General features: G+C 43.7%; 1 protein-coding gene across 1 annotated transcript; it reads left to right on the top strand.

Annotated features, from left to right (window-relative positions):
• Positions 1-484: 484 nt before the first annotated feature.
• On the top strand, positions 485-1,423 carry LOC135886219 (olfactory receptor 11L1-like). The gene has a single exon (XM_065414055.1). The coding sequence runs from the start codon at positions 485-487 to the stop codon at positions 1,421-1,423; it is 939 nt and encodes a 312-aa protein (XP_065270127.1).
• Positions 1,424-13,317: the final 11,894 nt, after the last annotated feature.

Here is a 13,317-nt window from a genome sequence, read left to right as displayed (position 1 = left end):
TTTATATGTGTTGTGTTGTTTCTTAGGCATTTACTTGTGTGTATGAATGAGCAAGTGTGTTTGTTAATGCATGTGTCACGGAGTATTTGTGTGTGTGAAGGTTTGAGTAACTGTGTTTGTATGTGAGAGACTTTGTGTGAGAGCATTTGTGTGAATGTTTGTGTATGGGTATGTTTGGATTTCATTGTCTAAATATGAACTTTTCTATGATACCTGAAATATATATGTACCAAAAGAAATACATTAAATAATTGGATTTAATTGCTACCTTGCAAAAAAATGAGAAGTTAGATGGATGGAGAGTTCTAAGAAAGAAAGAAAGTAGAAGCACTGTGGTGATGCTGATAGTTTTCCCTTAGGCTCCTTTGACTTAGGCTCCAGCGGTAATTGTTATTTATTATTATGTTGGTGGTGATGCTGGTTATAAGACTGATAATGATGGTGATTCTACCATCTGCAGGCAAATTCTAGCTCTCCCAAGGAGATGACCAACAGCACCACAGTGGTGGAGTTCCGGCTGCTGGGGTTCCATAGCCTTCCTGGCTGGCAGACCCTACTTTTCATTGTGTTCTTGGTCATCTACATCCTAACCATCACAGGGAACATTGTCATCATCTTGGTAGTGAGGCTGGAACCCCGGCTCCACTCACCCATGTACTCCTTCCTCCAGAACCTCTCCTTTCTGGAGATCTGCTACACCAGCACCATCATGCCCAAGATGCTGGCCAACCTACTGGTAGAGAGGAAGGCCATCACATTTGCTGGATGCATGGCACAGCTCTATTGCTTTGTCTTCCTGGGGGCCACTGAGTGCTTCCTCCTGGCGGTGATGGCTTATGACAGGTACCTCGCCATATGTTACCCATTACACTACACGGTGGCCATGAGTGATGCGTCTTGTACCCGCCTGGCCATGGTCTCCTGGGTGACTGGCATCTTCACCGGGCTCTTACCCTGCTTGCTAATCTCCAGGCTCCCTTTCTGTGGCGCCAATCAGATTAAACACTTCTTCTGTGATATCCCTCCATTGCTCAAGCTCTCCTGTTCAGACACCTCCACTACTGAGGTTGTCATATTCATTCTCTCCCTCCTGGTCCTCGTCAGCTGCCTGCTGCTGACCCTAGTGTCTTACCTCTTCATCATTCTCACCATCCTGAAGATCCCCTCCTCCTCTGGGAAGAGGAAGACCTTCTCCACCTGTGGCTCACACCTGGCCGTGGTGGCCATCTACTATGGCACCATGATCTCCATGTATGTCCGCCCTACCTCCAGCCTGCCCTCAGAGCTCAATAAGATTGTCTCTGTGTTCTACACCATCATCACCCCACTCCTGAACCCCATCATCTACAGCCTGAGGAACAAGGACTTCAGGGATGCTTTAAAGAAAGTAATCAGCAGGCAGTGCAGTCTGCACAGAGTGTAAATAAATATAAGAGGTTGGAGGCCGGATTCTGGTTTACGCTGAGGGGCCTTTATACCAAACTGGGTGTATAAAAGTGAGTGTAAATTACAATTACATCCACTTTCATTTTCTTGTACACTGCCAGAATACTGTAAAAGGGCCCCAGTGATTATCTAGCTATCCTTACAAACCCCTCTATTGTTGAAAAATTGAATCTTTTTTGTATAAAGTTTACCCAAATAAATTCACACATTCCAAAGTTAACACAATCTGAACATTTGCTGTGGTGATTTACCTACTTGATTTTTGATTTTATATGTTGTCTCATTTTTCTTTTTATTGGTTTATTTCATTATCATGCAGTCTGAGCACCTTGAAATGCTTCACAAATAAACCATGCTTCTCTTATTTGTGATATTTTATTCTAAGTGTGAAGGAGTAACTGCTTGACATGGATACACTGATATTTCTAATTAGAATTTCTTTTTTTTTGTCATAAATAAAACAAATAGGAAAAATCTATCATTAAAACCAAATTAGCTTAATTTAATACCACAATGGATTTTTTTTTCCTGTGGACACTTCTTATGAACCAAGATACACCAAATTCACTTCACATAAGACACCGGTATCCACCTATGCTTGTACAGCCCACTTCACCATAGTATCCCAGCATCTCACTACCATTAATGTGTTTATTCTCTCACCACCCCCAGGCTGGTAGGGAAGAGATATTATCCCCATTTTATAGATGGGGAACTGAGTCACCGAGAGACAAGGGCCCAGAATTTTAAAAGTATTTTGGTACCTAAATAAACAGATAGGAGCACAGTGGGATTTTTAAAAGCACCTAGGCAGGTTGGGTGCCTAAATCCCATTGAAATCAGTTGGAGTTTGGCCCCTATATCACTTACAACCAGATTTTTAGAGGTATTCAGGCAACTAGTGGGAGTTTTCAAAAGCACCTATGCACCTATGATCAATTTTAATGAGAGTTAATCTCCTAGTCATGTCTGAAAATCCCAGTAGGTGCCTATCTGTTTCTTCAGGAACCTAATGTCTTTAAAATCAGGCTCTAAGTGACTGGGCCAGGTCACACAAAGAGTCTGTGACAGAGTAAAGGATGGGACATGGGCATCTTCAGTCCTAAGTTAAAACCCTAAACACTGAAGTGCATGGTTTTTCTGCCTGACACCAACAATTTAAGATCAGTGCAGGCCTGGGACTGAGCAGGTGACTTAATTTGAACTAATGATTTGAGCAGGTGACTTACATTTCCATTTTAGGAAAAGAAGGCATTCCTAGAGATTGCCATGTGTTGCTATATAGCAGTGACAGTGGCCATATGTCCTTTCCACACACAATCCTTGCCAGTGTGTCTCAACCAGGCCATGTAGAAGCCACTAATTCTTAGAGTGCAGCAGGGTGGAATGTTGTTGGTGCTCAGCTGTCCCAACAGCTCAGTGCCTCTGTCCTTGGAGCTCCGGTGATATTAGCACCAGCAGAGAGTGCAGCTTGTTAATTCAGTAGACCTTGAAGACTCATAGAGAAAGACCATAGGTACAGTTCGGTGACAAAGGCATTTGGCCAGGTGTATTGCCCAGAAGACGTAGCCCTAATGATTTGCACAATTTGCACAAATACATTGAAAAATGAGTGCTCTGTGCCAAGGAGCGGCTCAGTCAGCAGTGGGAATCTCTGCTGGACCCTCAGCCACACAAAGGGTTAAGGCAAGGTCCCCCAACATTTATAGACTGAGTCAAACAACTGGGATGCACAGCTTACGTACCACTTTACATGTTTCATGACATCTGTTTGTTACCTTCCCTTGTTCCTTACATCTTGGACACAACATCCCTCTTCCTTGTTCTGTCAAACCATCTTACCTTATATTAGATTGGGGCACATCTGTACAAGCCTTCTGAAATGTATTTACATAAATATCTAATGCTTAATACTTCTTAGGAATGCCTATGTTTTAGCAATGTGAGCAGCAACTTTGCCAAGTTCATGTGCTGGACAGTGAAATTATAAGCATCTGCTTCAATATGTGGCCTGACTTTGGTTCCCAGCCTCTGGTTCAGACCTTAGATCTTGCTCCAGGCCCAGTGCTCCAGGCTCTCTCGCTACTACATAGGGAAATTCTGATACTTTGATACTTCAAAAAAGGCCATTTTGGAGGGTGGGGAGGGTGGAGGTGGTCAAGATGTTCCTACAATTTTTGATTCAGAAATGTCAAAACATTTCATTGTTACTAAAAAGAAACATTTAATTTTGGTTTGTTGACCAGAACTGAAATGTATTGTCTTGAGTCACTTCAATATGAATAACATCTTCCTATTGATTCATATTGTCTTATGGGAGTTATATCTCCAGTCATAGAATCATAGAATGGCAGGACTGGAAGGGACCTTGAGAGGACTTCTAGTCCAGTCCCCTGCACTCAAGGCATGGCTAAGTATTATCTAGACCATACCTTATATTGACAGAGATTTCACAATCTCCTTAGACAATTTATTCTAGTGCAATATCTCATGCCTGCCTTCTTTGCTATGGGCTGGGCTCCCTGGCGAGACTGCTGGAGTGCACAAAGGGAAATGTAGTCAGGCCAAGGACCCTGGTATATAAGGGAGAATGGACACCTGAATTACAACTCCCATCAGGCAAGTGGAATAATAGGGAAATACAGTTCATGGCTTCCAAGGCCAGATGTGACCAATGTTATTATCTAGTCTGACCTCTTGTATAACACAAGACATTATTTCCCCAAACATAATTTCTCTTTGAACTGGACCATATATTTAATAACTAAATAAATCTGAGCTTGATTTTAAAATTCCAGTGATGGAAAATCCAACATAACCTTTCTTAAATTGTGGGTTAATTATTCTCACTCTTAAAATTGCATGCTTAATTTCCAGTCTGAACTTTGTCTAGCTTCAATAAAGATTAATGTTAAATCAATTTTATTTTGAGCAGATTCAAAACAAACCATTTTAGTTCACGTCCACAAATCAAAACATTTTGATTTGCACTGAATAGCATTTTTTGTTTTGAGTTTTACAATGGAAAACAGAAAAAAAATCAGCAAAATTGAAGTTGTCTGCAAAAAAAAATTCAATTTTATGGAAAATGCATTTTCCACAGAAAAATTCCAACTAGCTTTATTAATTATCCCTGGTCCATTCAGTTCTAGACTTTCTCTGAGACCACCAAAAAAGAAAACAACCAGTGTCAGATGTGACAATGATGTTGTGATGTAGACATCAAATCCCACTGGGCAATAGACTAGGAAAAGCCCCAGCTTACCCAGGGTCAAAGTTCCTCATAGCAAACATGACTAGCAGTTGGTTATCAAATGAACATTCCCTGATTCTTTGTTATGTACAATTAATGAAGCAATAATTATGGCTGAGATTTTAAGTGAGCCTGAGAGAAGTAGGTGCACAAATCCCATTGTCTACTAATGGAATTGGGGTGACTAGTTCTCTTAGGCCTTTTTGAAAAATCCAAAACATCATTATTACACTTCCTTTGGGAAATTTAAATAAGTGATCATGTCCTTGAGGGACCAATGTTGAGCAAATATAACTTCATAATAATGATGACTGTTCTCAGACAATGCTCGGAGAAACTACTGTCCATAATGTCTTCATTATTCACAGCACTAATAAAGAGAAATGTAATTGTTTATATATATGTATTTATCCTGACACATATCTATCTGTCTATCTACCTATATATCAATCTACTGTTGTATCTAACTGACAACAATTAAACAAGTAATTGAAGGAGGAAAGAAACAACTCATTGAGTCAATATATCTTCTCAGACATAAAATGACAAGAGTTCAGGAAAAAGCATCGGAGTCCTGTGGCACCTTTAAGACTAACAGATGTATTGGAGCATAAGCTTTCGTGGGTGAATACCCACTTTGTCAGATGCAAGAGTTCAGGAAAGTCTCTCATTTTAATGTGACAGTTTTAGATGACACAATGGAGCTTTCACACTGTGCAGTTCTTTTCCTTAAAAAAAAAAAAAGGTCCAGAGGCAAACCTGAGAACTACAGACCTGTAAAGCCTAACTTCAGCACCAGGAAAATTGGTTGAAGCTAGAGTAAAGAATAGAATTCTCAGACATATAGATTAACTTGATTTGTTGGGGAAGAGAACATTTTTTAAAGGAAAATCATGCCTTATAGGCCATTAGAATTATGTGAGTGGGTCAACAAATGTGGAAAAGGGTGACCCAGTTGATATAGTGTACTTGGAAATTCAGAAAGCATTTCAAATGGTCCCACATCAAAGGCTCTTAAGCAAAGTAAGGAGACATGGGATGAGAGGGAAGGTCCTTTCATGGATCAGTAACTGATTAAAAGATAGGAAATAAAAGGTTGGCATACATTGTCAGTTTTTGCAGTGGAGAAAGGTAAACAATGGGGTACCCCAAGGATATGTACTGGAACCAATGCAGTTCAACATATTCATAAATAATCTAGAAAAAAAAGGTAAACAGTGAGATGGCAAAGTTTGCAGATGATTCAAAATTACTCAAAATAGTTACATCCAAAGCTGACTGCGAAGAGTTTCAAAGGAATCTCACTAAACTGGGTGACTGGGTAAGAAAATGGCAGATGAAATTCAATGTTGATAAATGCAAAGAAATGCACATTGTAAAACAGAATCTCATCTATGCTTATAAAATGATGGGGTCTAGATTAGCTGTTACCGCTCAAGAAAGAGATCTTGGAGTCATTGTGGATAGTTCTCTGAAAACATCCACTCACCTCACAGTTCAGTCAAAAAAGCTAACAGAATGGTAGCACCCATTAGGAAATGGATAGAAAATCAAACAGAAAATATCAAAATGCCACTATATAGATAGATGATGTGCCTGAATCTTGAATTCTGAATGTAGTTGTGGTCAGCTCATCTCAAAAAAGATATATTCGAAATGGAAAAGGTACAGAAAAAGGCAACAATTCTGTATGAGGAGACATTAAAATGACTGGAACTGTTCAGCTTACAGAAGAGATGACTGACAGGGAATATGACAGAAGTCTATAAAGTAATTAATGAAGTGGATAAAGTGAATAAGGATGCGTTATTTACCCCTTCACATAACACATGAACCAGGAGTCACTGAATCAAATTAATAAGCAGCAGGTTTAAAACAAACATAGCACATAACACACAGTAAACTTGTGGAACTCATTGCTGGGAGATGTTTTGAAGGCCACAAATATAATTGGGTTCAGAAAAGAATAAGATAAGTTCATGGAGGAAAGGTCCATCAGTGGATTTTAGCCAAAATGATCAGGGAAACAACCCCATGTTCTGGGTGTCCCTAAGACTCTGACTGCCAGAAGCTGGGACTGAATGACAGGGGATGGATCAGTCAATAATTGGCTTATTCTGTTCATTCCCTCTGGAGCATCTGGCCACTGTCACAAAACAGGATACTGGGCTAGCTGGACCATTGGTCCGACCCAGTGTGGCCATTATTATGTTCTGGGAAAGTTGCAAGTCATTGCAATGGATTTTATTTATCTGCCCATCATGACAGAAATACAACCATCAGATTGAAAGTATTTGCCGCAGTATTTGAATGAGCTGAGGGTTGGAGTGATAATAACACTGCTATCTTAAAGAGTTTTCTATTGTTGAAAGCAGTGAAGCACAAAACATTTGTTTTAAAGTCATGGTCAGGAAATGCTGCTGTTGGCCTTGCTGGAGCATGTACAACTAGCAGTGTGAACCAAAGGCTGTGAATCAGAGTAGACCTGGTCTTGGCAGAACAGTAACATACCAGGTATTGGCTAACCAAGTGAGCACATTCCTGATAGTAAAAGAACATCCAGAGCTCTCAAATAGCTATGGAAACACATTCCTAAGAGATGGCACATGGACACACACCGACCCCATGTAAGAAAAGAATGGGGTGACAGGATAAGGGATGAGGATGTAGGATGTTTTGATTGAACTAGCAGGTACAAGGTATAAGGGTGGTAACTAACAACACCTGGAGTGTCACACTTGACTTGTTTGTATCATGGTCTAAAAGGAGTAGTTATAGGAGGGGCAACTTTGTATCAGCCAATGGGACAGGACCCTGGTGTCCTGACTGAGCCTCTCCCTTGTCATGGGCAGACATGTGTTAGTATCCCTGTGACCCCTTGGACAGGGCAGAGTACAGTGCACTGCTGATAATAAACCTCGCCGAGCACCTTCACCCCCAAACTGAGCCAGTGCTCTGTCTCTATGAGTAACATCGAGGTCTGCTCAATCAGCAAGCTGCATCCTCTGCTCGTGCAGCCAACACTGGAGCTCCAAGAACAGCAGCATTGAGCAGCCATAACAACTTTGCAGCCCTAACAACATTCCTCAGCACTAACAACATCTGCAAGGCCATGTAGCAATTTAAACACGTACACACACACCACTTGCAATGATGTATGGGATAGTTCCATTAATTGCTGAATCCAGAAGCACATCTTGTACCTCCCCAAGTCAAAGCATTGGATGCAGTGTGTGAGAAAGCCCCAAAATGAGGAAGACAAAAAATACCACTCATGCAAGAAACCTAAAATGATATGTGATTCCTTCTTTTAGTGTGGGAAAACTAAAACGGTCTTGTGGATCATGCTGGCCCTCAGAAGAGATCACTTCAATTCCCTGATCCGTCACTAACTCCCTGTAGGGCCTGGTAGCATGTAAATTCATATTTCTTGGCCTCAGTTTCTCATTTGTAACAAGTCTGCATGCTGCCTTACCAGAATGACATAGACACAGTTGAGGGGGGTTCCCAGAAGGTTGTGAAACATCATCTGTGTTCAGTGGGGTTCTGCTGAAGTAAGGGATATTAAAAGAGACAAGTCTGTCCAGTTTGGTGGAGAGCACAACTGAGACACATGCTAAATGACCTGTCAAGGCTGCTTCCCCACTCTGAACTTTAGGGTACAAATGTGGGGGCCTGCATGAAACTTTTAAGCTTAACTACCAGCTTAGATTTCGTCCGCTGCCACCACTCCCAAAGTGCTAATTCCCTTCCCTGGGTAGACTTGAGAGACTCTTCACCAATTCCCTGGTGAATACAGATCCAAACCCCTTGGATCTTAAAACAAGGAGAAATTAACCATCCCCCTCCTTTCTCCCACCAACTCCTGGTGGATCAAGATCCAAACCCCTTGGATGTTAAAATAAGGAGAAGTTAACCATCCCCCCCTCCTTCCTCCCACCAACTCCTGGTGGATCAAGATCCAACCCCCTCGGATCTAAAAACAAGGAAAAATCAATCAGGTTCTTAAAAAGAAGGCTTTTAATTAAAGAAAAAGGTAAAAATCATCTCTGTAAAATCAGGATGGAAACTAACTTTACAGGGTAATCAAACTTAAAGAGCCCAGAGGAATTTCCTCTAGCCTTAGGTTTAAAGTTACAGCAAACAAAGATAAACACTCTAGCAAAAGGTACATTTACAAGTTGAGAAAACAAAGATAAAAACTTACACGCCTTGCCTGGCTGTTTACTTACAAGTTTGAAATATGAGAGACTTGTTCAGAAAGATTTGGAGAACCTGGATTGATGTCTGGTCCCTCTCAGTCCCAAGAGCGAACAACCCCCAAAACAAAGAGCACAAAGAAAAGCCTTCCCCCCACCAAGATTTGAAAGTATTTTGTCCCCTTATTGGTTCTTTGAGTCAGGTGTTAGCCAGGTTACCTGAGCTTCTTAACCCTTTACAGGTAAAAGGATTTTGGAGTTTTGGGCCAGGAGGGATTTTATAGTACAGTACACAGGAGGGATGTTACCCTTCTCTTTATAGTTATGACATACCCCCCAAATCACAGATAGTGTTGGACAGCCGGTTCCACACTGGCTGTGATTTCTTCCTGGAGCTCTAGGAGAAAACAGAGTTAATAAGACACATGCACCTTTAGACATACTACTGATTATATAAAAACTAACAACATGTTTCACATTTCAAGAACAATGTTTAACCAGTTGACTCTGGGAAACTTTCCCGGGAGAGTGCATCAGCCACTTTGTTAGAAGATCCTGAAATGTGTTGTATTTTAAAATTGAAAATTTGGAGAGCTAAACTCCACCGAAGAAGTTTCTCGTTATTCCCCTTGGCGGTATGAAGCCACTGTAGCGCAGCATGGTCTGTTTGTAGTTGGAAACGCCATCCCCAAACGTATGGGCGTAGCTTTTCCAGTGCGTACACAATGGCGTAGCATTCCTTTTCACTGATTGACCAGTGGCTTTCCCTCTCAGACAGTTTCTTGCTGAGAAACACAACAGGATGGAATTTTTGATCCGGTCCTTCCTGCTCCCACGCCCCGCTCGGACACATCTGTGGTTACTAGGAACGGTTTGTCAAAGTCTGGGGCCCTTAGCACAGGGTCAGACATGAGTGTCGCCTTAAGCTGGTTAAAGGCCCTTTGAAACTCATCCGTCCACTGAACTGCATTTGGCTGTTTCTTTCTGGTTAGGTCAGTCAGCGGGGCGGCGATTTGGCGGTAGTGTGGTACAAATCGCCTATAATATCCGGCCAAGCCTAAGAAGGATTGGACCTGTTTCTTTGACTTTGGAACCGGCCACTTTTGGATAGCATCCACTTTGGCCTGTAGGGGATTTATAGTTCCTTGACCCACCTGGTGCCCCAGGTAAGTCACTCTGTTTTTGCCTTAACAGTTAGTCCTGCCTGCCTGATGCGCTCAAAGACTTTCCCCAGGTGCTCCAGGTGTTCTGCGCATGAATTAGTAAAAATGGCCACATCATCGAGGTAGGCAACTGCAGATTCTTCCTGTCCCACTAGGAGACCATCTACAAGTCTTTGGAAGGTGGCGGGTGCATTTTGCAGCCCGAAAGGGAGTACATTAAATGCATACACCCCTGCCTGGGTGACGAAGGCTGACCTTTCCTTGGCGGGTTCATCTAGTGGTACTTGCCAGTACCCCTTGGTTAAGTTTAAGGTAGAGATGAATTGGGCATGTCCCAATTTCTCCAATAGCTCATCTGTGCATGGCATTGGATAGTTGTTAGGACGAGTTACAGCATTTAGCTTACGGTAGTTCATGCAAAAGCATATTTCCCCATCTGGTTTGGGAACTAGAATCACTGGAGATGCCCATGCACTCTTAGAGGGGCGGATTATACCCATATGTAGCATGTCATGGATCTCCCTTTTTATAGCAGTTTGGGCATGAGGTGACTCCCGGTAGGGTGGGGTTCTAATTGGGTGAGCATTACCTGTATCAATGGAGTGGTATGCCCATTCAGTCCATCCTGGGGTGGCTGAGAACATTGGTGCAAAGCTAGTGCACAGCTCCTTGATCTGCTGCCGCTGCAGACATCCAAGGGTCGCGGAGAGGTTTACCTCTTCCACGCCACCATTACTTTTTCCTTCGTAGAAGACACCTTCAGGCCACTCCGCGTCATCTGTTTCCTGGGCTGTAAACTGGGAAACCTTTAATTCTCTGGAATAAAAGGGCTTAAGAGAATTAACATGGTATACCTTAGGCTTTATGTTGGGGGATGCTATGAGATAGTTAACAGCTCCTAGGCGCTCCTGGACCGTGAATGGTCCTTCCCACGATGCTTCCATTTTATGGGCCTGGAGCGCCTTTAAGACCATGACTTGGTCTCCTACTTTGAAGGACCGTTCTCTGGAATGTTTTATGGGCCTGGAGCGCCTTTAAGACCATGACTTGGTCTCCTACTTTGAAGGACCGTTCTCTGGAATGTTTATCATACCAGGCCTTTTGCTCTTCCTGAGCATTCTTTAGGTTTTCTTTAGCAAGGGCTAAAGAGTGTTGGAGGGTGCTTTGTAGGTTGCTTACAAAGTCTAGAATGTTAGTTCCTGTAGAAGGCGTAAACCCCTCCCATTGCTGCTTCACCAACTGTAATGGCCCCTTAACCTCGCGGCCATACACAAGTTCAAATGGTGAAAACCCTAAACTGGGATGTGGTACAGCCCTGTAGGCAAAAAGCAACTGCTGCAACACCAGGTCCCAATCATTGGAGTGTTCATTTACGAATTTACGTATCATGGCCCCCGAAGTTCCATTAAACCTGTCCACCAGGCCATTGGTTTGATGGTGGCAACCAAGTGATTCACCCCATGAGCTTCCCACAGGTTTTTTATGGTCCCTGCCAGGAAATTAGTTCCCAAATCTGTAAGGATGTCGGAGGGCCAACCTACCCAGGCAAAAATGTCTGCTAATGCCTGGCACACACTTTTAGCCCTGGTGTTGCTTAAGGGTACTACTTCCGGCCATCGGGTAGCAAAATCCATGAAAGTCAGTATGTACTGCTTTCCTCTGGGGGTCTTCTTTGGGAAAGGACCCTGAATATCCACAGCTACTCGCTGAAATGGGACCTCAATTATGGGTAGTGGCTGGAGAGGGGCTTTGACCTGGTCTTGGGGCTTTCCCACTCGTTGGCACACCACACAAGACCAGACATAATTAGCAACGTCTTTGCCCATTCCCTCCCAGTGGAAGGACTTCCCCAACCGGTCTTTGGTTCTGTTCACCCCAGAATGGCCACTGGGATGATCATGGGTTAAGTTCAAGAGCTTTACCCGATACTTAGTGGGAACTACCAACTGTCTTTGAGGATGCCAGTCTTCCTGGTGCCCACCAGAAAGAGTCTCCTTGTATAAAAGTCCTTGTTTTACCACAAACCGGGATCGGTTGGAAGAGCTGAGAGGCGGTGGGGTGTTCCGTGCCGCCACCCAAGCTTTCTGAAAGCTGTCATCTGCTTCCTGCTCGGCCTGGAACTGTTCCCTTGATGCTGGAGACATTAGTTCCTCCTTGGACTGTGGACTTGGGCTTGGTCCCTCTGGAAGCGATGCTGGTGCTGGGGCTGTTTCCGATGACTGTGAACCGCCGTCCGCTGGTGCACTATGTTGTATTTCATGCTCTGGCTGAGCCTCTTGGGTAGGGTTACCTGCTGCTTTTGCCAGTTTAGGCTCGCTAGTGCCCTCTGGCGTTGGAGTTGTAGATGGGTTTGCAAGCGCTGGACTCAGTGCTGGCAATGGTTCTGGTGCCTGTAGTGTTGCCAGTTCCGGTTCTGGGACTGGCTTTGGCTGGGTCTCTGGGATTGGATCCACTACGGCTGTTGCAGTCGTTGGCAGGGAATTCGGTTCCACCACCTTTGGCTGGGTCTCTGGTAACACAGACGGGGCCCTGGTGGACGGCTCAGGAACAGGGATGGGGGTGCAGGCTTGCTTAGCCTGACTGCGGGTGACTATTCCCACCCTCTTGGCTAACTTCACATCATTGGCCAAGTCTTCCCCCAGCAGCATGGGGATGGGATAATTGTCATAGACTGCAAAAGTCCACATTCCTGACCAGCCCTTGTACTGGACATGCAACTTGGCTGTAGGCAAGGTTACAGACTGTGACACGAAGGGTTGAATTGTCACTGGAGCCTCCGGGTTGATGAGTTTGGGGTCCACTAGGGATTGGTGGATAGTTGACACTTGTGCCCCAGTGTCCCTCCAAGTGATAACCTTCTTTCCGCCCACTCTCAAGGTTTTCCTTCGCTCCGAGGGTATGAGAGAGGCATCTGGGCCTGGGGATCTTTGGTGTGATTGTGGTGTGATGAACTGTAATCGGTTGGGGTTCTTGGGGCAGTGGGCCTTTATATGTCACAGTTCATTACATTTAAAACATCGCCCTGCTAAGGTATCACCGGGGCGATGTTGGTTGCTGGAGACTGGTGTGGTGGGGTGAGAAGGCGTCTGGGGTTTCCCTTGAGATGTAGGTGGGGCCTTGGGTTGTCCCCAGTGGTAAGGTTTTGTTTCGGGTTGCCCCTTCTGATATTCGCTCCAACTGCTACTATTTTTTTTCTTTTCTGCCACCTCCACCCATTTGGCTTCAATCTGCCCTGCGTCGCTTACAGTTTTGGGCT

The sequence above is a fragment of the Emys orbicularis genome, chromosome 12, assembly GCF_028017835.1.
Source record: "Emys orbicularis isolate rEmyOrb1 chromosome 12, rEmyOrb1.hap1, whole genome shotgun sequence".
NCBI classification, from domain to species: domain Eukaryota; kingdom Metazoa; phylum Chordata; order Testudines; family Emydidae; genus Emys; species Emys orbicularis.
Note: the sequence above shows the minus strand (reverse complement) of the source record. Positions and strands in the feature narration are given on the sequence as shown.